This window comes from Myotis lucifugus, unplaced genomic scaffold (genome assembly GCF_000147115.1).
Source record: "Myotis lucifugus unplaced genomic scaffold, Myoluc2.0 scaffold_255, whole genome shotgun sequence".
Taxonomy (NCBI): domain Eukaryota; kingdom Metazoa; phylum Chordata; class Mammalia; order Chiroptera; family Vespertilionidae; genus Myotis; species Myotis lucifugus.
In genome coordinates this window covers 1,854,393-1,878,858 of record NW_005871303.1, presented here as the reverse complement: position 1 = coordinate 1,878,858, position 24,466 = coordinate 1,854,393, and the positions used below count along the sequence as shown (strand labels likewise).

Sequence of the window (24,466 nt, the reverse complement as noted above, 5' to 3'; positions counted from 1 at the left end):
CGAGGGGGAGGCCCATTGTGGGACTTTGTTCCCGGGGGTCGGCCGGGAAGTGCGTCCCGCGCGGTGGCGTCCGGTCCCGTCCACCGGCTCGATTGGAGGGTCTGCGGGCCGGTGGCTGGAGCTGGCCCGGGCTCCGCGAGGGGCGGCTGGCCTGGTCAGCACCCCGGGCCCGGGCCAGGCCCGGTCGCCGCCCGGTCGCCCGGGGGGAGGTGGTGGTTTCGCTCGGCGGCCGCGCCTCGGCGGCCGCCAGGGCCGTGCAAAGCCGGGGTGGTGGGCGCGGCGTCCCCCTCCCGGGCTCCTCGACTCGGTCCAGGGGTACCTCGGCCGGGCTCCTGGCTCCCACGCAGTGACTCGGGAGACGCATGTAAACACATTCCCCCTTTTCCTTCCTTTCTTTCCTTTTTCGATTTGAAATTAAAATGGGATTGTGTGAGACCTCCAGCGGGGGTCCGCTCCGGGGTGACCTGCTGAAAACAGGCTTCTCCTGGACCGAGGAGGTGAGCCTGCCTCGTAGCTGGCCATCGCCTCACGACACCGCCTCACGGGGAAGAAATGGCATCCATTCCCTTCCTTGTTATGGTATTAAAACGCCTAGGACTCGCTTTTAATACACAAATAACCGAGTAGGAATACTTTGGTGAGCACAGCAGAAGTATGCTCCACTTACATATAGGCAAGGATAAGTACTTAACCCTCAGGAGCATGGCAGTCTGAAAAATAAAAGAAATTGAAATGAGTCTAATTTTAAAAATTATAACTAATTGCACAAAAAATTGTGCAATTATTTATAAATTTGAGCTCTTTTTTTTTTTTTTCAGAAGGAAATATACTTAGTCCTGGCGGGGGGGCTCAGTTGGTTGGAGTGCCGTCCTGTATACCAAAAGATATGGGTTCTATTGGGTTCAATTCCTGGTCAGGGGAAGCAACCGATGTTTCTCTCTCTCTCTCTCCTTTACTCTCCCTAAAAAAGTCAGTTAAAAATACCCTCGGGTGAGGATTAAACAAAAAAGTAAATATACCTAAAGGGTAACTGTAAATGCTGTTCTGGACAAAATGAACATAAAAGCCCTAAAGGACTGGTAAGTTATTTTGAAGACATAAAAATCCACAAAGTTGAAAATGCTTTAAAAGCTATTATTTTAGAAGAAAGATTGATATTATTTACCTTTATTTTATGAACTTTTTTCTTTAAAATATTGATAAAATTCTAGTGCCCAATGATGAGATATTGTACATTCAGCAACTTACATTTATAAGAAATTAATTGTATATTTATTTCTGAAAATTAGTACAAGCGGCTGTAATTAGTACAAGAGCCATAATTATACGTTTATTTGTGTGTGTCTGTCTGTCTGTTCAGCCCATCATTGGGTGAAACTAATGCTCATTTCAAACCAGCTCTGTTACTGCAGTCTGTGTGGATGTAGATTTTTCTTTTTCTTTTTCTTTTTTTTTAACATATTTTTCTTGATTTCAGAGAGGAAGGAAAAGGGAGAGAGAGATAGAAACATCAATGATAAGAGAGACTCATTGATTGGCTGCCTTCTGCACGCCCCCTATTGGGGATCAAGCCTGCAACCCAGGCATGTGCCCTTGACCAGAATCGAACCCAGGACCTTTCAGTCCCCAGGCTGACGCTTTACCCACTGAGCCAAATTTGCTAGGGCTAAATCTTTAGTGTGGTTAAAAAACCAATCATTTTCAGGCTTCCTTCCTATAGAGACAGGGACAGTCAATTTGCTGGCACCCTTTGTTGTGAGTGAAGGTCAAGTTTGAACATATCCACTAGGAGTGCGGTATAAGACCCAGGTTGCCAGCACTGTGTTTTCAACATGAAACTCACCCAGCAAGTTGAGATCTTTGTGTACCCATCCGATGGATGGCTTAGGCTGTGGTTTCATAAAGCGTGTGAGGGTGGAAAAAAGCAGGTTGAATTACTCTTCTTCTCAACACATAGAAAATAAGAGCTACTAAGTCAGAAGTCTGACGCTGGAAAAGTTGACTTGAAAATTCAAGTTTGAATTTTAACGTTGAAAGGTCCTTAGAGATCTTTTAGCTCAGCCTCTTTATTATATTGAAAGAAAAACTCAGAGAGTTGAAGTGTGTTTGCAAAGGTCTCTCAGCTAATACTAATAGCAAAGAGAGAACCACACCAGAAAGCCTTGAGTAGAGGCAGTGTATCTGTCGGGAAGAAGGTAGAAGCATCTTGAATTTGTAGGAAGCCCTTAAGTGTGCGGGCTGGAATACTTGATTATTTTTGTGTCCTTCTGATCGCCAAGGATCAGGTGGCTGATTTCTGTGCTGTGATTACGTGAATGGTGATGGCTGGTTGTGATCAACTCAAGAAAAGAGTTCTTATCAAGTTAATTACTTGCGAGTTCTCAGCACGGAACCAACACATAAGGCGAAAACTAACATCCAGTTCATTAGCTCTTTGGGCTTCGTTGCTTTCGAATCTGTGTTTGGATATACACAGAATACCTAGATGACTAGTTCAGTTTCACTTATATTACTTAGACCCTACTCCAGACCATATACAATGGAAAGCCCTTCAGTATTATTTTATATGAGAAATCGGTTTCTTGTTTTGGTTAATCCTCGCCCAAGGATATTTTTCTCCCCATTGATTCTCAGAGAGTGGAAGAGAGGAGGAGAGACAGAGAGTAACATCGATGTGAGAGAGACACATTGATTGGTTATCTCCCTGACATACCCTGACGGGGGATGGGGATTGAGCCTGCAGCCAAAGGATGTGCCCTTGACTGGAATTGAACCTGGGACCCTTCAGTCCACGGGCCTGAGCTCTAACTACTGAGCAATTTATCTTATTTTTTTTTTAAATTGATTTCAGAGAGAAAGGGAGAGGGGGAGATAGAAACATCAATGATGAGAGAGAATCATTGATTGGCTGCCTCCTGCACACCCCCTACTGGGGATCGAGCCTGCAACCAGGGCATGTGCCCTTGACTGGGATGGAACCTGGGACCCTTGAGTCCATGGGCCGGCGCTCTGTCCTCTGAACCAGACCCGCCAGGGCAGAAATCGGTTTCTTAGTGCGTGCTGAGAAAAGGGCCCTGGCACCAAACCAAGGGCTGTTTTGGAGGAGCTGAGCTTGAGCTAAGAGGACCCTCCAAGCATCCTTACCTTGGAGATGCTATCAGTCAACCGAGAGCTATTCACTGAGCAGGAATAACAGAGAACGCCCTCTTGCCCTCTTAGGGGAAGACCGTTTGGGAGTGTTTACAGTTGAGCCATGTTGATAAAGGAATGGCTTTCAGTTCGTCTTCTACTCTGTCTTCTCACAGTTGATCCTCCCACATTCCCCTGGGGTGGTGAGAGTGACTTTATCCCCATTTTTCCGGGGGGAGGGGGGAGTGAAAGCAGTGTTGCCCTTCAGTGCAGAGGGGGGACAGCTGGAGGCAAAGGCGCTGGGCTTTATCCAGCTCCACTCTCAGTGAACCTCCCACCTGCAGTCTTCCTGGATATCGATTTTCTGCCCACATGGGCTTCCCACTAATCTCCGGCAAGTTCATACCAGTCCAGCCGCCTCCCTGGCAGAGAGGTTGGCGTTCGCTTTGGAGTCAGGAGATGCAGTTCCCTTGCAGCCCCTCCTCTGGGTTCTCACTGAGTAAACAATGGCCAACTCCATTGGAGTGTGTCGCTGCACTGCTCTGTCACAACCCCCTGGGACCAGAGGGAGACCCGCCCTCCAGGAGCAGGGCTTGCCTAGCTCTCCAGCACAGTTCCAAGCATGGCAGTCTCCAGGGAAGCTTTTATTATTAGTATTCTTACTAGTGGCCCAGTGCACGGATTCGTTCACATTGAGAGGAAATTAATTAGAAGAAATATTTTAATATCGCTATTCGCCCTTTCTCTATAATAGAAGTGGCAGAGATGAAGTGGCAGAGGTACGTTGTGCCAATAGTTGGTCTTCAGACATATTCTGTTGATGCCACCGCTTTCTTTCAGCTTCAGAATGTCAACAAAAACAACCAAATTCACTATCAACAATGACAGATTGAAACCCATGCATGCGATTGGCGCCAGCGAGAGCTTTACATGTATCATGCATGTGGGAGTCAACGTTTATTTTTAAATTGCCAGTGCACGTCATATGTACCGGCTGGACAGTCGGATGTATGTACGGTCAGTCACTTAGCCATATATATATATATATATATATATATATATATAAGATTATTATTTTGTTAATCCTCACCTGAGGATATTTTTTCCATTGATTTTTAAATATATTTTTATTGATTTCAGAGAGGAAAGGAGAGAGATACAAACATCAGTGATGAGAGAGAATCATTGATTGGCTACCTTCTGCATGTCCCACACTGGGGATCGAGCCCCTACTATTGATATTTAGAGTGGAAGGGAGGAGGGGAGAGAGACACACACACACATCAATCAGTTGCCTGCTGCATGTGCCCCGACCGGTGCTGGGGATTGAACCTGCAACCTAGGTACTTGCCCTTGACCGGTATTTGAACCTGAGACCCTTCAGTGTGAGAGCTGACGCTCTAACCACTGACCAACACAGGCCAGCGCTCAGGGAAACCTTTAAGAACACAGATTTCCAGTTGTGTCACCCACTATCCCCACCCCATGTTGAATCCCAATTGCTCAGGGTAGGGCCCAGAAACCTGAAACTCAGAAAAGCTTTCCTGATGATTCTTGAATCTGCCAGGCTTGCATTTGGAGTCACTGAGTGGCATAGATCTCATTTGGGGGGAAGGAGGTGGCAGATTGTTACTGAGAGGACAGTAGGCCTGCATGTAGGCTCTGGAATCCCTCATTTTCCTTCTTAGTGAAACTCCCCAGTGCCTGGCTTCTGGGAGTGTGAATACGGGCGGGGGGGGGGGGGGGATGTGGGGAGGGATGGAGCTGGCGGGTGACGGTGCCAGGTGTGGGGAACTGTCAGGCTCAGGGAGGTTCCCAGACTCTCCTGCTCCCCCAGAAAGCTCGAGTCAGTGTTTCCTTCCAGTGTTTCCTTCCTGTCTCGCCCTCCAGCAGAAGCCCGCCCGCCCGCCCGTCATAATTTGACAGATGATCCTCAGGTCCTGCGGGAGAGGTAGAGACATCCTTTCAGAGGAAATGGGAAACGTTTTGAGTTACGATTGAAGTAGAGACTCCATTTATTCTGCTTCAGGTTCGGCAGAGCCTCCTGGTTTTCCTTGAAGATGAGGTCATTTTGCTCTTTGCAGGTGGATTGCAAGCGCTCTGCCGCTTGGAAGGATCAGAGCAGTGAGGGAGGGAGTGGCCATTCTGTCCTGTGAATTTCCAGCGAGTTGCAGATTCCTTTGCGACTGATGAGCAGTGTGGATAGAGAGCTGGCCAGATGCCTTAAAGTCCAGCTCAGCCAAGGCCCTCATTTCCCCGCTAAAGAACAGCCTGTGTTAGGCTTAGGCAAGGCCCGAGCATAACTTGTCCCCCGTTTCGCCCAGTAGATTTGCCCTTTACGAGGGTAGAGTCTGTACACAGCCGCGGTGGCGTGGCGGCGGCTGACGTTAGCCAGGGCCGGGAAGGCTTAGGCTGCTGCATGCTGTTGGGCTGGTTGTGAGTCAGAAAGCTTCGTACCTCCCATGAGGCTTGATTAGCGCTGTCGTCCTTCCTGGAATGACACACGGTTGCCTTACATAAGCCACTCTACATGTTTATCATTTCCTATTGACGGCTGAAAATGATCTGACGTTTATCATCAAGAATAGAAAGCTGTGCATAATCCAAATCTACTCTTTCTCTACATTTTTGCTGGTTTAACCTGGCTCTTAAATATTTAAGATACTTGCCCCAGCCGGTTTGGCTCCGTGGATAGAGCATCGGCCCATGGACTGAGGGGTCTCCAGTTTGATTCCTGTCAAGGGCGCGTACTCAGTTGCAGGCTCGATTCCCGGCCCTGATGAGGGTGCGTGAAGGAGGCAACTAATTAATGTCTCTCTCACATCGATGTTTCTCTCTCTGTCTCTCCCCCCCCTACTCGCTAAAAAAAATGTCAATGGAAAAATGTCCATTGGTGAGGATTAACAACAACAACAAAAATATTTAAGACACTTTACAGAGAAAAAATGAAGTGTAAGACAAAGGCCTTGCTTGGTAGGAATCTTGTGAGGACCCACTAGTGCTGATGAACCCGGAAGAAACCTGTCCTGCCTGGAATTCTCCAGCCCCTGCCGGCTCCCCATTGCTCCCGAATCAAGTCTGCACCCCAGGATTCTCCTCGGCCTCAGCTCTCGGACTCACAGCTAGACTCGCTCCAGATCCCCTCCTGGGGCAGACGTGGGAGCTAACCCCCCCCCCCCCTTGGCATTGCACGACTGTGTGCAATATCTGGGGTTATAGAATCTTCGCATATTTCTATGAAGATTTCTTGCAGGGAGGGGCTTGGCACCTATTCAGGAAGCCAGGCAGCTTGCAAAAGCTTAATCAGAGTTTCTTTAGGAAGGCATGAACCCAATATTTTTGGGGTTCATATTTATACGGATGTGCCAGACACTGGTGGGTGATTTCACAAACCTTATCTCTTTAAATCCTCAAAGCAGCTCTCTAAAATAGAAACATTCAGGTGCACCTTCTCTATGAGAAAACAGACTTGGAGAGGGGGTGTGTCTGGCCTGAGGCCTGTCAGCTGAGACAACACGGAACTGGCTGGTGTGGCCAGAGGTTTGCCCCCACCCGGCAGCCAGCAGGGGTGACAGACTTGCCCCCAGTGGGCCTTCTTGAAAGTCCTTCACACTCAGAGCTCGCCAGGCACAGCCCCAGTAATCAGCAGCCGATGGCATCTCTGTGCAGCGGATGAGAAATGCTGGCTCGTTTCTGAGCCTGGGTCTGAGCTTAGGAGATGGGCCGTGTCTTCACTCACTCATTCATCCCATCTGAACTCACTGATGCCCGCTCTCTGCAGTCATGGTGTTAAGGGCCACATAGACACTATATGATAGAGGGCACTTCTGCCCCCTTCACTGCCATTCTCCACCGAGCGTTTCCTGCACCTCTTGGGTTAGGAGGCAGGCTGTCCCCGAGAGCTGGTTCCTTTTCATCGCCTTTCTTTCCCTCCTCCTCCTCCTTTTTTTTTTTTTTTAATGTTCTCCTTCATCACATTTCTGAATGGCCTTTTCTCCATAGAGGCTTTAGTATTGATCCCCTAGGACAGTGATGGTGAACCTATGACACACATGTCAGAGGTGACACGCGAACTCATTTTTTTGGTTGATTTTTCTTTGTTAAATGGCATTTAAATATATAAAATAAATATCAAAAATATAAGTCTTTGTTTTACTATGGTTGCAAATATCAAAAAATGTCTATATGTGACACAGCACCAGAGTTAAGTTAGGGTTTTTCAAAATGCTGACACGCCGAGCTCAAAAGGTTCGCCATCACTGCCCTAGGTTCATTCTTCTGGGTCTGTAGAGACTCTTTCTGGGTGTCCCCACCGGTGACACAGCACCTTGGAGCGGGTCTGCTGGAGACGCTGGTTGCTGACAATCACTGCCAGACCCACAGCTGCACAGAGAGCCCCGGCGCTCTGATAGTTTCTTACCCCCTGTGGCCGACAGTGAGATCAGACACCACAGAGTGAGCTGCTTATTCACTGTCAATTCAGAAAAGCCGGGGATTGCAGATTGCTCGCTGCCTCTATCGGGAGCCCGTAAACAGCACGGCTCCCAAGAGCTCCCAGTACGGAGCGATTGAGCTAGACTTCCCACTGCAGATTCCTTAGCATCCTGCTGAAGAACAAACCAGTAACTTCCTCAGTTCATTAATGTGGACTGGCAGTTGCCCAGTTATTTTAGATTCTTCTTAGACACTGAATGAATGAAAGCCCATGCATGTGCAGGAGGGAAGGCGGCCACTTCATTTTCTGAATCCTCCAGATTAGTCCTGGGGATCCTGAGTGTCCGAGCAGGACCAGCTCTCCTGCCCGGGTAGAAATGTGGTGACTCAAGTGAGCCCAGCACCCTCACTCTCGCTGTCTCCCTGCCCTGCCTCAGCCAGGCAGTGACTCAGCAGCAGCGCTGGCTTCCTGGCCCAGAGCACACTGGAACTGAATGTTCCAGGTCTGAGCCTCGGCCCAGCTCAGCCAGGCAAAATGAAGCATTTTCTCTCTTGCTGCATTTAACCCCAGGAAGATGGATTTGAAGACATTAGCCACTGCGTACAGGTGTGGCAGTAACAGTGAAAGGGTTAACACATCCTGGTCTTGGTATCAGGTGCTAATGGTCTCAGATAAATCACTTATCCTCTTAGAGCCTCAGTCTCCCCTTCTGTAAAATGGGCATACAGAAGGATCCTGGGGGATGGTGTAGGGAAGGTGATGAGTCAGGGCCTGACCTGCCACGTGTGTGCAGTCCTCAGAAAGGCTCAGGTAGGCATTTGACTTCTGCACGCGGTAGACAGCTCTGGTTGGACCTGGGTCTGTCGGCTCGCAGGTAGATGGGAAGTCTTGTTTCTCAGAAGCATGGCCTCCTCCTCTTATCCCCCTCGGATCACTTGAACTGACGCTCCTTCAACCAGTGTCCAGGGTGGGGGGGAGAGTCCCCCCAAGACTGCCACCATCAGTCAGAGGGGTTCTCTAAGCCACCGTTGATGAACTGGAGATTTTTTTCTTTTGGGAAATTGTGTTTTATGCAAAATGCGTGTCAACTGAAGCCCTGCACCTGATACCAGCAAACACTTTTGTGGTTGGCTTCTAGCAGGTGGAAGAGCCAATTGATTGACCAGTGTTCAACCACAGTATGAGAGAAGTGCTTGAGAAACCCATGGAAATGTAACAGGAGGTCGCTTTTATCTAACTTCAGACAGTCTGTTTCCTGGGATGGGAATTTCAGGTACTTTTCCATCTGTGATTCAGGCTCTAGGTGATTTAAAAAAAGTGCTTCTACTCTTTCTGCTTCCCTCTTCCCCCCCTGAAGAGGAGGTCAGTAGTTTTTGATTTCCTGTAGCTCTGAGTTCAGGAGCTGGGAGCCTGGTGACCAGAGTACTCAGCCTGGTTCTGCAGGAACTTCCCTGTGACCTTGGGCCACATCTGCATGGAATCCTTGAGGACTCTAGGGGCTGGGGACTGGGAGGCCGGGAGCTGACTCTGAGCCTGAGCACTCCTTCCGGCAGGGAAAACGTAGCTGGAGGTGCTGGTGCCAAGCCTGGAAATCACTCCGCTGGTGGGGGAAGCACTGAGGATTTTGGGGGGACACCAACGGATCTTCTGCTCCCAAGCAGGTCCCCCTGCCCCAGCCTGGCTTGGCTTGGTCTCAGCAAGTGTGTGAGGAGCCACAGTCACTGCAAGTTGGGTGTGGGTTCTCAGCGATGAGGTTGTCCGGAGTGTAGGCCCCTTCAGAGCAGCTGGCTGCGGCCTGTTGGAGGGAGAGGGGTGTTTAGGGCTCCGGTCCTTATAGTTGTTTCTGGTGTGTTTGCTTCCAGGTCATGGAACTTTAGATACAGTTCTCAGCAGAGAAGATGGCCCCCTTGCTCATCAGTATTCTTAAGACTTAGATAAGGGGCTTCTAACTCTAACAGGCTCATTACCAAACTGATGAGGCCACTGAGGAAATAGGCTTTGGTATGAATAGACTTTGGTGGGTGTGGCCTTCACTTATTATTCAGATTTTGCCTATTGTATGCCCAAAACAGGGCTGGAGGCGTGGGAGAGACCCTTTATCACAATCCAGTGGGAACTGAAGGAATTTGAGTTTGGCTGTGGGCATACAAATAACTATTTCTGTATCAAACTAGAGGCCCGGTGTATGACATTCGTGCACTGGGAGGGGGTCCCTCTGCCTGGCCTGCACCCTCTCACAGTCTGGGAACGGGCCTAAGCCGTCAGCCGGACATCTCCCCAGGGGTCCTTAGTGGTGCTGCGGAGGCAGGAGAGGCTCCCGCCACTGCCGCTGCACTCCAGCCGTGAGCCTTGCTTGTGGCTGAGCGGAGCTCCCCCTGTGGGAGTGCACTGACCACCAGGGGGCAGCTCCTGCATTGAGCGTCTGCCCCTTGGTGGTCAGTGCGCATCATAGTGACCGGTTATTCTGCCGTTTGGTCTATTTGCATATTAGCCTTTTATTATATAGGATAGCAATACTACTTAATTCATTTATTTTTTTAATGTATATTTTTATTGATTTTAGAGAGAGAGGAAGACAGAGGGAGAGAGAGGAACATTGATCAGTTGCCTTCCGTACGTGCCCCATCCTGAAACCTAATCTACAACCCAGGTATGTGGCCTGACTGGGAATTGAACTGACAGCCTTTCAGTGCACATGGTACAACCGAGCCACTCCGGCCTGAAAACCGGGTTATTAGCATCTGTGTCCTCCTTCAGACTCCAGCGCTGTCAGCCACTCCGGGACAGTCCTCAGAGTCCCCTGTTGCTGTCGCCTCCATTCAGACCACAGTGATGGGAGCTGTGCTGGGCAGGTGTTGAGCCCACAGGGTGCTGTACCGTGGAGCTGAGGTTGGGGGCTTGCAGTGGGACAGATTTTTAGGGTTCAGAGGTCACTCTTTGTTACAGGGAACCAGTTGTGGATGGGTCGAGGCACACCCTGCTCCCCGGTTGTCCCCAAAGCAGCTAAGGCGCTGCATGTGTAACACCCCAGTAGCCATTAGCATGCGCCTTGCAGGTGCCCAGGGGCTGTTCCTGCCCTGCTTCTAAGGCAGGCGTCCTGCGGGCTCAGTAGCTTTCTCCGAGGGGCACCAGGAGTTCCAGCGGTTTCTGATACGATTTATGAGACCGATGGGCTGTACTGACGAGGCACCTTCGGATATGACTTAACTGGGTGCAGGAGGAGTAGCCTTCTTTAGATTTCTGTGAAATCCCCGTTTCCTTGTTTTGAGCTTTATAGATACGAACTACACAAGTGGGGACCTGGGAAATCGGAGGCCACGGAGCCTGGCGGTGCTGGAGGGAACTTCATTTGGGTCAGTGTTTCTCAGTGCACTTCTGGTGGCCGTCCCACGCCTATTGAATCAGACTTGGTTGGGGCTGGGCTTAGTGGTTTTGTTTTGTTTGCATTTTCTGGGTGCTTTGAAGCCCCCCCGCCCCCCCGCCCTCCGAGTCTGAGAAACACTTTTACAAAACATCTGGGCCTCCCCTTCCTTCTATAGCTGAGGGAACTGAGGACCAGAGAGGGGATGTGAGCTGCTTACGTCACACACCTGTTAGGACAGAACCTGGGTTAGGACCCAGTGCAGTCTCCTCCCACGTCCCCTAGCTGTCCCCTAGCACCCACATTGGGACTAAAAACAAGTAATGAAGTTTCGATGTGCTGTTGAGCAAACAAGGCTTATGTAAATTCCAGGGCTCACCCAAGCTCAGATCCCAACCCCAGGCTTCTCTAATAATGTTACCTTGTGTTCAGTAGGGCAAATTGTGGCTCATCTGGGGTAGGTCTTCCTGCTTTGTCCTGGCTGCCTCGTGGAGTTGTTTGGTGCTCTCTGAGACACACCTCGGAGGGTTTTACTGTATGTGCAGACGAGGAAGGAGAATTAAATTTTATGAATTTATAAATTAATGCAGTGAGAGAAGCAGCGAAGTCAGGGTGTTGGCTATTTCCTAATTTTTTTTTTTAATAATTCTTTGTTGTTAAAAGTATTACATAAGTCCCCTTTTCCCCCCACTGACCCCCTCCTCCTAATTGGGTTTGTATGTATGTGTATTCCTTGTCTTTGGCCAAAGATAAGGATAATGAGCTGAGCTTCCCTGGAAAACAATTCCTGCCCTGGTCGGACTGCTCAGCTGGTGGAGTGTCATCCTGTACAGCGAAAGGTGCAGGTTTCATCCCCCGTCGGGGGCGGTCGGGGGCGCGTACGGGAGGCAACCTATCCATGTTTCTCTCTCACATCGATGTTTCCCTTTCTACCTCCCCCTCCCTTCTTCCCTCCCTTCCTCACTCCTTCCCTCCCTTCCTCTCTCTAAACATATCCTCAGGTAAGGATTAATAAAAAAAGAAAGAAAATAATTCCTGTGGTGCCATCATCACTCCTTAAGCTACAGGCAGGTCATGATGAGGCAAGGATTGGCCCTCATCTGCTTGGTCACTGTAGTCATGCCTGGCCCCTATCATGTGATCATGCTCAGTCCCTATCACATGATCACACAGAACCCCAAGGAGGTGGGGTCCCCATTGAAGTCAGAGGGTGGCAGATAGTGAGTCGTCTGTGAAAGCTTCTGGCTTAACCAATAGGCTTTTTCTGGACTTGGCTAGAACTTGAGTCATATTCTAGGAGGATCATAAATGTTACATATTTTAAAACTTTTTTTAATTTAAAAAATATTATCTATTTTTTACTGTGTTGTGATGAAAACACCATAGAAGCTAGAAAGGGCAATTTAATGACCTTTCGGACGGTGCTTTTTAGTTATAACCACTGCTGTTGATCAGGCCCTAGTGAGAGACACCCTAGAAGGTGGGTCCGAATTCCTGGACAGACCTTGTTACAGGCGGGAGTTTAGGTTTAATTCTCCGTCCATGTGGACGTACTTAGTTGTCTGCTCTGTAAAACTGATGTGATTTATTAATTTACCTAAAGCAGTGATTTGCTAAACAAAACCCCACCATAGTGGGAGGGAAGGCACTGCCTTTTAGACTTGAGGCTCATGAAGAGCTGCTTGGTTTGCTTGTTTATTTTTTTATTGAATGTATAGGGGTGACATCCTATATAATAAAGAGCTAATATGCTAATTAGACCAAACAGCAGAATGACCATCCAGACAACCTTCTGGACAAAGCTGGGGCTGCGAGGGCCAAGGCAGCAGCTGGGGCGGCTGTGAGGGCCTACCCTTGCACGAATTTCATGCATCAGGCCTCTAGTTGGTTAATAAAATTATACAGATTTCAGGGGTACAATTCTATAATACATTACCTGTATATTGTATCATGTGCTCACCACCCCAAGTCAAGGCTCCTTCTGTCACCGTGGTGTTTTATTAAATGGATAAAGGGGACATTCCATTCACACGGAGCCAGGAGTGCAGGCCTCAGCACTGCAGGAGCAGCATACTCCGGCCGCCCGTAACCATCCCTGCCTTCCACCTGTGCCAGCGGCAGCACCATTGTTCAACCAGTCCAGGTTCAGAACTCGCGTCTTGGCCCCTTCCCTCCCTCTTCCTCCCGGGTCATGCCCTTGTCCCCAGCTCTCCCCTGACTTCTCTTATTTCCTGACATGTCCTGGTTTCTCCTTTCGATTCCTCCCGTCTTGGTGAGGTCACTTGTCAGCAACTCACACACAGAGGACATGGGGCCTCTCCAGCCTTTCACCTCAGCACTTACCTTCCAGGGCCACCCCCTTCTCAGTGCTGCCCTGACACCCACACCTGCCTCCAGTGACCACAGGCTTTCCTCCACTGACCCCGACTGGCACCTCTTCCAAGGCCCAGGCAGAATATCGGCTCTGGGGATCAGCCTGCTGTCCAGCCCTCGGGCAGGCAACATTCCACTTCCTTGCCTTTTCTCTATCCTTGAGGTGCAGAATTATTCAGTGAGATGCATAAAATGCACAGCTCTTGGCAGGCCGGCCCCAGGGCCTCCTGGATCCAGGGGCTTCCCCAGGAGGAGCCCGGCCTCAGCCCGGCCTGTGGTCTCCAGGCCCTGGAAGGGTCTGAGTTGGAGGCACAGCTGACTGCTGGCCGTGGGGATGGGGGAGGGTTGGCAGCCTCACCTGTGAAAGCCTGATGGTGTAGGCGGAATGTGGCAGGGAACGGGCAATGGGGGTGGGGGGTTTCAGAGAAGTTCGTAGTTGGTAGATTTGTACGTAGGCATGCACCATGTGTCACCACCCAGAACAAGACAGAGTGCATTTCCATTCCCTCAAAAGGTCCTTTCAAGACTCCCCAGCCCCTACCATTTCCTCCGGGGCAGCCACCATTCTGACTCCAGTCACCGTCTGTAACTTTGTCCTTCAGTTTCGATTCCTTGGACACTGTGGGGTGTGAGTAGCATACTCGCATGCCTACTTAGGGCGGGAACTCACATGCGTTCCGGCTCCTGGGCATCCCATCCTCTGGACCTCTCATAAAACCTCACAGCAGTCCTGTGACGTGGGCATTGCTAGCTCCATTTTCTGGATAAAGGGAGGAAGGCTCACGGAGTTAAGAGAATTGTCCCAGAACTGTCACTAATGGAGATCAGAATGAGCGTCGCCCTCTAGGAGCCCCATCTGAACTGGAAAAGCCCACGTGTTTGCCCACACGTCTCCCATCTGCAGGGCCTCCCGTGCTGTCCAGGTAGTGGGGCTTCCCATTTGTTTCATGCAGCCTTAAACCTTTTATTTTATTTTTAAGAATAGTTTGTTGATTTCTAGAGAGAGAGGAAGGGAGAGGGAGAAAGAAGGAGAGAAACATCGATGTGAGAGCACAACATGAACTGGCTGCCTCCTGCACGCCCCCCACCAGGAATCCAACCAGCAGCCTCCTGGCTCATGGGACGACACCCATCCAACGGAGCCACACCGGCCAGGGCTGACCTGTCCTGGGTACGCCCCAGCGGGCAGGGATCGCACTTGCTGGTCTGGCCGCTCATCGTACCGAGCACCTCAGTAGCAGGACGTTCACCAGGAGGTAGTCGGTGGATGGGGGCTTGCTGACTGCTCAGCTCCGTGGAGTGTGCGGATGCGTGAGGCTTTTGTGGTTTCCTGGAGGAGGCAGTGCCCCTGGGCAGCCAGCACAGACCTCCCACGACTTGTCCAGACCCCAGTAGCACAGGGCTTCCTGGTGTTTCCAACCCCACATAGCACAGGGCTTCCTGGTGTTTCTTGCTGCCTCCCTTTGGTGCCCGTCTCACGGCAGGAATTCGATTTTGAATGTGAAACCTGGACGCATTCCCTGCTCTTGGGTGACCTCAGAACTGAGCAGGCTAAAATAATGCGGCTGCCCTGAGCACGTGGCATTCTAATCTGAGAGTGCCTTCAGTTGGTGTCCCCAAGGACACTGCGACACCCTTGCCTCTCCTGGGTGCCGGAGGCCCTGGGCGGGGGCTCGGCAGGAGGGAAGCATCGATGGGCTTGAAAGGCCTAAATTCCGGGTCAGCCACTGGTGCACACAAATATAGAAACGTGGCAGAATTACAGTGTCCGTCGCTCAAATGCAGACCGGCCCTTAGCTTCTCTCACTGGCAGCCGAGTTACACACCCAGCAAGCTCCTAGAATCTCAGCCTTGGGCGTTTGTTCCCGGTTCAGAGATGCCTCCTGAAGTGGGGATCGCTCTCCTTCTTAATAGTTGATCCCCTCGGATGTGCATACCAGTAAGTGGCACGAATCCACAGCCCCAACCTATGTAAAGCTCAGGAGACAGGCAGGACCCAGAGCCTGGGGCTCCCCGGCTTCGGTTGCCCAGCCTCTGCCTGGTGAGAAGTGACATTGCCCGGTGAGCGACTGGCCAGCCTTGTCATCTGAAACAAGATCTCTCTGTGGTACATCTGGAACTTGGCCTTCTCCAAGCTCCCAAAATAGCCAGGCCACTAAAGGGAGAACTTCCTGAGGGGACATGGGGGGACCCCAGCCGCTCCTCACCAAGCAGGCTTTGTTGGCATCAGAAATCCAGCACATATAATCCCTGGGTTTTGTTCTCATCCTGTGCGGCTTGTGTTCCTTGTGTGTTCTCGTGTTTTCCCTCTCTCTCTCTCTCTCTCTCTCTCTCTCTCTCTCTCTCTCTCTCTCTCGGAGCTTGTTCTGAAAATATTCCAGAGAAGGCAGCCTCCTCCTGCTGCCCCTTCTCTGCAAAGATCTCCAAGCTGTGGCCTGTGTTTGAGGCCAGTACAACTCTGCATTGTTAGGAAACCGGGGGGCCTTTTTGTTGTTGTTGTTGTTAATCCTCCCCCGAGGATGTTTTTCCTTTTTAGAGAGTGGATGGGAGGGGGAGAAACAGAGAGAAACATCATGTGAGAGAGACACATCGATTGTTTGCCTCCTGCACACGTCCAACCAGGGCTGGGGATCGAGCCTGCAATCAAGGTACATGCCCTTGACCAGAATCAAACCCAGGACCCTTCAGTCTGAGGGCTGACACCCTATCCACTGCGCCAAACTGGCTTGAGCCGGGAGGACCTTTGAGAAGCAGAGAAGCTGGCTCTGATTTAGCAAGTTGGGATGGACGCCTCCGCACACCTCCTCGCATCTGGGTCCCCGAAGGTTTGGGGGATAGACAGTGGCTTTCCTGCACACGGTGCTGCCTGATTGCCCCAGAAACGAACCCTGCCTTCCCAGAGTGGGAGATGGAGACCTCTCTTGTGCTCAGCAGATACCTCGGCCCGTCTGATTTCCCCTGATGTCTCTAATTCTTAACCTGCTGGCCAGAGAGCAGCCTCTGTAGGGAAGGGGGCTCTGGCAGAAGTGGGGGGCAGCTGTGCTCCTGTGCCCGGCCGAGCTGGCTGGTGCTGGGGGGCCGGGATCACTCTGGAAGATGAGGGCGCTCAGCACCATGTTCTTTCCTCTTCAGAAGTGTTTCCATCCTAGTTTCTAACCGTCTGTGTTTCTCCTTTGATTTTAGGACACTCCGTCCTCTGCAAATGGCCCTTCCCGGGAGGGCCCCCGGCTGCTGCCCGCTAGGGAAGGCCAGATTGTGTACCCCCAGCTCCGACCAGGCTACATCGCCATTCCTGTCCTCCACGAAGGCCTCGACAGCCGGCCGCCGCACCATTTCTTTGCCGTTCCCCAGCCCGGGGCCCAGCGATTCCGAACCGAGGCCGCCACTGCGGCTCCTCAGAGGTCCCAGTCACCCCTGCAGGGAGCGCCGGAAGCCACCCAGCCCGACAAACAGTGTGGACAGGCGGGAGCAGCTGCGGCAGCCCAGCCCCCAGCCTCCCACAGACCCGAGGTAAGGAGGGGCCTGGCTCTTGGGCCTATGAATGCGACCTGGGAGTCTTGTGTTCCTTAGGCTGGCATCAGCCTCTGCCAGCACCCTGGGCCTGGCACCTGATAAAATGCAGGGCATCTGGGCCTGGCCTGCAGCAGCAGAGGTCACCCAGCAAAGCCAGCTCGACAGCCCACATGCCCGCCAGCATTGGACAGGTGTGTTTCAGGTGGGCGGGGATCATGGCTCGTTTTTGTAGTTAAGGGGCTGCGGCTCAGAAGGGTAAGGAGTTTGGTCCAGATGTGTCATCGCTAGGAAGAGAGCCAGGCAGTCTGGTTCCTAATCTGCTGCTCCTTTCACTGGCCTTTCTAGTTCAGAAACAGAGCTATTTGTTAGTTAAGTTCAATGCTTACAGAGAAGGATTAACTGCTTGGACCTATATTGGTATGAAAATGAGACAGCATAGCTGCCCTCACAGTGTCCCATGGTTTGAACGGAGATCCAAAATGGGGTCAGGAAGGCGGCTGCTCTGTGATAGGGTTTAAGGCTGAAGCCACTACTTCTGAATCGGTGCTTAGCCGAGATTTGAGGGCCAGTGGACCCAGGAGGGTTCCTGAGCGGTAAGTCCTCTTGGTTTTCCTGGCTGCAGACATTGGCACAGTCTTAGGCACGAATGCTCGCCCCGTGTCTGCACCCAGCGTTGGGGTTGCCTCCCTCGGCTCTGTTCCGGGGGTCTGGCTCCGCTGTCTGCTTGGGGGTAAAAAGCCATGGTTAATGCAGAACACTGGGAGGCGCATGACGTTTCTTGGAGAAGCAGCACCTATACGTGTAATGTTTTTGCAGTAAAAACCAGAAGTGACACATCAGAGAAATCTTAACAAATTTGTGCCAGCAGGACCCTCAGAAGTCGGCCGGGGAAACGCCCTCCTGGTTTCCTGTGTGAATAGAAGGGAAAGGGCCTGGCCTGTCTTGGGCCACGCGGGGGACACAGCTCCCTGTGCCCAGCTGAGTTCTCTGTGGATTAGCAGGGAAAGGGTTAACAGGAAAAAGGAAGCGAAGCGACATATAATAACAAATACAATGTGTCGCGCGCTTCTTGTTTGTGGGACTTGTGCCCAGCACATACACAGATTGTTTTACTTAGGCTTCAGGCCAGCCCAGTGAGGGAGAGGGTGCTCTTTTCTGTGTGGTGGGCCCATACAGAAGCGGTTGAGCTGGTAAGAATCGGAACCCAGGCCTCTTGACTGCAGGGCTCTCAGCCCAAACACTACAGTTTGAAACCAAAGGCTTACACATGGGAGGTCCTGTGAGACCTGTTGCCCTGAGCACATAATGGAGGCGGGTCAGAGTGCCAGGCAGAGGGTCCTGTATGGGGTCACACCTCTACCCTTTATGTCTTGCAGCGATCCCAGTCTCCAGCCACCTCGGACTGCTCGTCCTCGTCCTCCTCGGCCAGCCTGCCCCCCTCCTCCGGCAGGAGCAGCCTGGGCAGCCACCAGCTCCCCCGGGGCTACATCCCCATCCCTGTGATCCACGAGCAGAACGTCTCCCGGCCGGCAGCCCAGCCCTTCCACCAGGCCCAGAAGACCCATCTCCCAGCTCAGCAGGGCGAATACCAGACCCACCAGCCCGTGTACCACAAGATCCAGGGGGATGAGGGGGAGCCCCGGCGGGCACCATCCCCATTCCGGTCGCCTGTCCTGGGTGCGTCCAGCCGGGAGAGCTCCCCAGCCAGAGGCAGCACACCAGTGCACTCCCCGTCGCCCAGGCGTGTGCAGACCGTGGTCAACAGGCCTCAGGTAGGAGAGTTGGTCTTGCCAGACTAGCTACGGCAGCATCTCTTCAGGGGCGAGGAGCTCTGTGCAAGTTCTCTGACCCCCCAACCCCCAATCAGGCCTCCCTGGGTCCCACACATGTAACAGGGGAAAGTGAGATCCTGAAATGGCTGGTCACTAAGTAATACAGGACCAAGGCTGGCTGTACACCCTCAGTGCTTTCTACAGCTTTTGCTCTTTTTTCAGTGCGTCTGCCTTGGGGGCAGGCTCCAACCACCACAGTGGGAAACAGCTGGGCGGAATATCCTTCACCCTTATTCACTGTTAACGTTTTGCTGTTGGCTTTGTCATTTCTTCTCTCTGTATTTATCTTACCCTATGTATTGCGGTTGTTTGAAATTTAGTTGTTAGATATCATGCCCCTTTATCCTTAACTACTTCAGTAAATATTTTCCTAAGCGAAAGACCTTCTCATTCAGAACCACAATAGATTGATCAGATTCAGGAAATGTCACAACCTTACAACACTGTTATCTAATACACAGTCCATTTGTCCATTTTCAAATCTCCTTTATCACAATTCCCCGTCCCGGGATCTCATCTAGGATCATGAGCACTGCCCTTAGTCATTTCTCGTTAGTCTCCTGGAATCTAAAACAGTTCTTTGGCCATCTTTCTTTGCTTTTGTGATCTTGACCTTTTGAAGAGTATAGCTGTAAAGCAATCCCCTTTAAATGTTTCTAAAATCACTTCTTACCCAGCCCTTGTTTTATTTTTTTTTTAATACATTTTTATTGACTTCAGAGAGGAAGGGAGATGAAAAGAGAGAGAGAGAGAGAGAGAGAGAGAGAGAAACATCAAGGATGAGAGAGAATCATTGATCAGCTGCCTCTCATCCGCACCCCACTAGGGATCAAGCCTGCAACCTGGGCATGTGCCCTGACCGGGAATCAAACCCTGACCTTCTGGTTCATAGGTTGATGCTCAACTACTGAGTCATGCCGGCTGGGCCCAGCCGTTATTTTAAAACCCAGAGAGACATGTGGCTGGTTCATGAGTGATAAGGCCCAACGTTGAGGGTGTCTGGGTTGGCAGGAGAGATTTGGTGGAAAAGGAGGTTGCTGGCATTCAGACAGCAAAGTGCCCCCCAGGTACTTCCTCGGGCTCTAATCCCAGGAAAGAGGTGCCCATTTACAGAGCTAGAAAAACTCTAGTCTTTCCCAAATGTTCCCCATAAATGGTAAAATAATATTTAATCCTGTTTCACTTCCCTTGATTAGCCTTGTTTGTGATGAACCCCTGCCCCAGTCTCCACTGAAGACTCCCAGGTCCAGACCAATAGTCGTCCCATCCACCCAGATAGCTTGTTCAAAGATCCCTTTTTGGAGGCTTGTAAGGATTTGAGCCAACTGAACATTATAGTGGAATTTAGTATTTTAAATGGGAAATACTTTAGAAATAATGTCCAATTCTTATTTCCCAGTGGGTGGAATTGGGTGTGGGTTTCTTAAGGGATTTAAGATACTCACCTAAAGTGGAAGAGCCAAATGTTTTGGTTCTAAGCACAGCTCATTAAAAACAGGATGGCTCTAACTTACAGTCACGTTAAAGAGGCTCTCCGAGGCCTGTGCAACTGGAAGTCAGTGCAGAAATGCACCGCTGAGTGGCAGTTCTGGCACAGACGTGCCCAGCAAAGTTCCTACAGGGTTAACTATCTGGGGCATCTTGCCTGGTCTCAAAAAAGATGTCATTCTGGGCAGAAACCACTAGGCTGTCATAGGTTAAAAGAAATTAGAACTTTTCTGAAACAGGAGATGGGAAGATCACCCCGGAGGAGGGACTGTCCCCACAGCGTAAGGAAGGGGACAAGTGGCAATTAACCCTCCACAGCTGCATCACCTGAGAGTCTGAGTCGCCCAGGACTCTGCTTTGAGCTCAACTAGCTCAGTGGTCAGCATGAGCTTTTAGTATTTTCCTTTTTGAAAATTACATTGGTTTTCTTTTTATTGCCCTAAGAATGCCAACTACAGAAAAATCCAGGGAGAGGTCACAGACTAATAAATAGGCCAAGGTGATGAATGGGAGCATGACCCATGGTTTGGTCACACGTGATTAGTGCATGTTTATTTTGTAACAGCTGTTACTGACTTTGAAAATCTCTGTACTGTTAAACTTTTAAAAAAAGCCATTCCCCAGCTTGCTTTCTAATCAGTATTATGCTAGCTACGAACAACATCCTGTGACTCTCAGCCAGTTATTAAAAATATCTTTGTGTCCTTGCCTCTTCTCAGCAGCCCATGACCCACCGAGAATCTTCCTTTGTCCCACAACCTGAAAACAAACCAGAAAGCAGACCCGGCCCAGCGGGTTCAGACCTCCCTGCTGGACACATCCCGATTCAAGTGATCCGAAAGGAGGTGGATTCCCAGCCTGCTGCTCAGAAGCCCCCACCTCCTTCGGAGAAGGTAGAAGTGAAGGTTCCTTCTGCTCCGGTGCCCAGCCCCGCTCCCAGCCCTGCCCCTGCTGCTGTCCCCCCATCCCCCAAGAATGTGGCTGCAGAAGAGAGGGCAGCCCCCAGCCCTGCCCCAGCAGAAGCCACACCCCAAAAGCCAGGAGAAGCTGGGGCACCCCGCAAACATCCAGGTGTGCTGAAAGTGGAAGCCATCCTGGAGAAGGTGCAAGGGCTGGAGCAGGCTGTGGACAGCTTCGAAGGTAAGAAGACGGACAAAAAGTACCTGATGATCGAAGAGTATTTGACCAAAGAGCTACTGGCTCTGGATTCGGTAGACCCTGAAGGACGAGCTGATGTCCGCCAGGCCAGGAGAGATGGAGTCAGGAAGGTTCAGACCATCCTGGAAAAACTTGAACAGAAAGCAATCGATGTCCCAGGTCAAGTCCAGGTTTACGAATTCCAGCCCAGCTCCCTTGAAAGCGACCCGCCACTGCAGGAAATCATGGGGGCCGTGGCAGCAGACAAGGGTAAGAAAAGTGCCGGAAATGGGGAAGATCCCAAAGCCGAAGCCCAGCAGCCAGATGCCAAAGCAGCGGCCCCTCCAAACCCCGGCAGCACGACAGACACAGCTGGAGACCCAGCACCACCATCTCAATAAAAAGCGGGCTTGGAGCCTGGGAACTGACTGTGTGCGTTAGGAAGTTCTAAGTTGCATGCATTTCAGGGACTTTAAATCAATAGGTTTTTACTATTCATAGCCGCTTGGTACGCAGTAACCTGGGTGGAGGCAAAACAGTGAAAGGGTTAAAAGGGAAATGATGCTTTTCTCCAGTATTCTTATGCTGTACAATAAAGAGGTCGCTTGTTTATAAGGTTAACAGCGCTTGTTGCTTTGGGGCCCTCTGTGCATGGGCACCACGTTAGCCAGGGTTGTGAACTGTCTTCCTGTAGCTCTGGACTGGAGGAGTTTTGGGGGGAGTCGATGGGAAGTCAGTTTCCCATCACAAATAGGAAACCTGTTTTTCAGAAATGTTGCCATTTTAAATGGGATGATTTTCTTCATCTCAAAGCTTAAATGCCTAACTTTTGAGAGAACAAAATGTGTAAAGGGCCATAGGAATTTCTGTATGTTGGATGACTTTAATGTTGCATTTTAAAAAAGGAAAATAAAGTAATAATGTGACTCGGTGTTTTTTTGTGGTTTGTAAAGCTTTGAAGAGAGTGGCATCATCAAGATGGTCTCTCGCTGGCTTCAGTAAAAATAAACGGCAGGCGCATTTACAGGCCTGCGCTGGGGTTCGTACCATCTCTGCCGGCCCAGCTCATGAGAACATGAGTCTTGGTCAGTTTTCAGCCTCGGATTACACTGCATCCTGGGCAGACTCGAGGCTGTGAACTCAGGTAATGGGATGTGTGTCCCACGCCTCTTCAGACTACCTGGCCTCAGACCATCTGCGGGTCCCACCAAGCTACACAGGGAACCAGCTCCCAGTATTGCGGAGGCTGGCCAAAGTGTTCCTTGGAGTCCAGGTCGTAGGGGGTTGGGAACATGTTCTCAGAGTCTTGGGGTCATCTTTAAAAAATAACCCTCCTATATAATAAAAACTAATATGCAAGGTGTCCCCTGGCGCAGTCGTTCGACCGGGAGTTCCACCGCTCGCTATGACGTGCGTTGACCACCAGGGGGCGGCGTGGTGCGGGCAGCAGTGGAGGTGATGCCGGCCCGATGAGGAGAGCAGATGAGAGCAGAACGGTGGCAGGATGGTGGAGCAGGTGAATGGGCGGTGCCAGATCACGGGGTGCGGGGCCACCCCCCAGGTGCTGAGGTGCAGTGGGGGTGGGTGCTGAGGGGCGGCCAGCCGCGATCGATGCCCTGCAGGCCTGGTGGGATGGTGGAGCAGGTGAGGGGGCTGCACCAGGCAAAGGCAGGGTGCCAGGAGGGGCTGCAGGGCTGGGGGTGCAAGCTGGGGTCCAATCTCCGCAGGCCATCCCAAGGAATCCCACCCATGCACGAATTTGTGCACCAGATCTCTAGTTTGTGTGTGCGCGCGCACGCGTGTATTTTTTTATTTCAGAGAGGAAGGGAGAGAAATACCACTGATGAGAATCATTGATCAGCTGCCTCCTGCACACACCCCACTGGGGGTCAAGCCTGCAACCCAGGCATGTGCCCTGACCAGGAATCACCGTGACCTTCTGGTTCATAGGTCGACGTTCAACTACTGAGCCACACTAGCCGGGCTTCGGGTCATCTTTATCTGACACTTGTCTGAGTCACCAAACCAGCTCGGAATGAGGTTTATCTTCCCAGATTGGGTTCCTAGAAGCCACTGGGGTTGGGGATCAGATGAACTTTGAAGCCACTGGATGGAAAAAGATCCCTCTGTCTATGCCAATGTCTTCTAAGAGCCAGGGAAGGACCACAGCCCCGGCATGTGGAGGTGTGCTCGATGTCTTCTTAACTGCTTACCAAGTAAACCTGAAAATGAAAAGGGAGAGAAAGATGAGCCTGAGGTCTTGCAACTCCCAGGGAGCACGCTGACTTAAGAGCCCCGAGCTGAATTCCTCATGACTGTATTGAGTTTAATATTGGTGCCTGACTGACCACGCCGCACCAAAATACACCGGTATACTTGCCACTCTTAGCTGGCTGAGCAAGGTTGAAGTTATTCCCGTGGGACTCTGCCAACAGCATTCCTGGGTGAACTCATCTGGGGAGTACGAGCGGACTGCTACAGACGCCACTGATTCCAGAAACTCGACCATGTCAGTAGGAGGGGGGAAGCCTACTGGACTGTTGCTAAACTGAATCAAAGAATGTGACCATTTCTTTCTGTGCCTTGGGCATCTCTTCTCACTGGACCTGAGCATGAAGGCTTCTTGAGTGCTTACTGAGCTAGGTTGATGTTATTTTTATCACTAAACACAATCAGTAGGCCCTTAAAGTTCCCTTGACTTAAGATCTTAGTGATTCCAAGGCTAAGTTGACATTTAACCAGAAACAAATGTCAATATTAGTGGACAAGACTCAGGGCCATCTCTCCCACCGACTTTCTCTTGCAATCCCCAGATGTGTAAGGTTGGGCAAGTGTGTGTCCTATCTCTGGCCTTTTTCTCCCCCTCCTCATGGTGATGTGGATGGTCCTGGTGAGTCCCCACTCCGTCCCGCTGTGGTCTCTGCTCGGTGCCCAGCCCAGCCGTGCAGCATGGTCTCCATTCTGGGCTGTGCATTCCTGCAACTCCCATGTGAGTGTGGCCGCTCTGCCCACTGTTCTGTAACATTATACAAATGTAATCATATGCCAGGGGACGGGCTGCAGGCTTGTAGTTATTTTGGGATGTGCAGGAGCCTGTGGGAAAATGCTGGAACATGTCTGAGTCACTCAGGCAAATACCTTTCTTTCCGTGTTTCAGCATGTTTTGAACTTTGAGGCGGCACACACACACACACACAC

The 24,466-nt window shown here is 51.0% G+C and overlaps 1 protein-coding gene across 2 annotated transcripts; it reads left to right on the top strand.

Annotated features, from left to right (window-relative positions):
* Positions 1–404: 404 nt before the first annotated feature.
* On the top strand, positions 405–22,194 carry BAG3 (BCL2 associated athanogene 3). Of its 2 annotated transcripts, none has more exons than XM_014464567.1 (4): positions 405–497; positions 16,482–16,808; positions 18,188–18,583; positions 20,851–22,194. In XM_014464567.1, exons 1-4 carry the CDS (start codon positions 420–422, stop codon positions 21,667–21,669), a joined length of 1,620 nt encoding a protein of 539 aa, XP_014320053.1. In that variant the 5' UTR covers positions 405–419; the 3' UTR covers positions 21,670–22,194. The 2 variants fall into 2 exon arrangements, with proteins under 2 accessions (XP_014320053.1, XP_023618400.1); XM_023762632.1 differs by lacking the exon at positions 405–497 and adding an exon at positions 538–579.
* The last annotated feature ends 2,272 nt before the right edge of the window (positions 22,195–24,466 follow it).

Excerpts from the sequence above, each read along its gene's own strand:
- BAG3 (XM_014464567.1), top strand. The coding sequence starts at position 420 with ATGGGATTGTGTGAGACCTCCAGCGGGGGTCCGCTCCGGGGTGACCTG. Across the intron at positions 498-16,481 it reads GCTTCTCCTGGACCGAGGAG|GACACTCCGTCCTCTGCAAA; the intron begins GTGAGCCTGCCT and ends CTTTGATTTTAG. Across the intron at positions 16,809-18,187 it reads CAGCCTCCCACAGACCCGAG|CGATCCCAGTCTCCAGCCAC; the intron begins GTAAGGAGGGGC and ends TATGTCTTGCAG.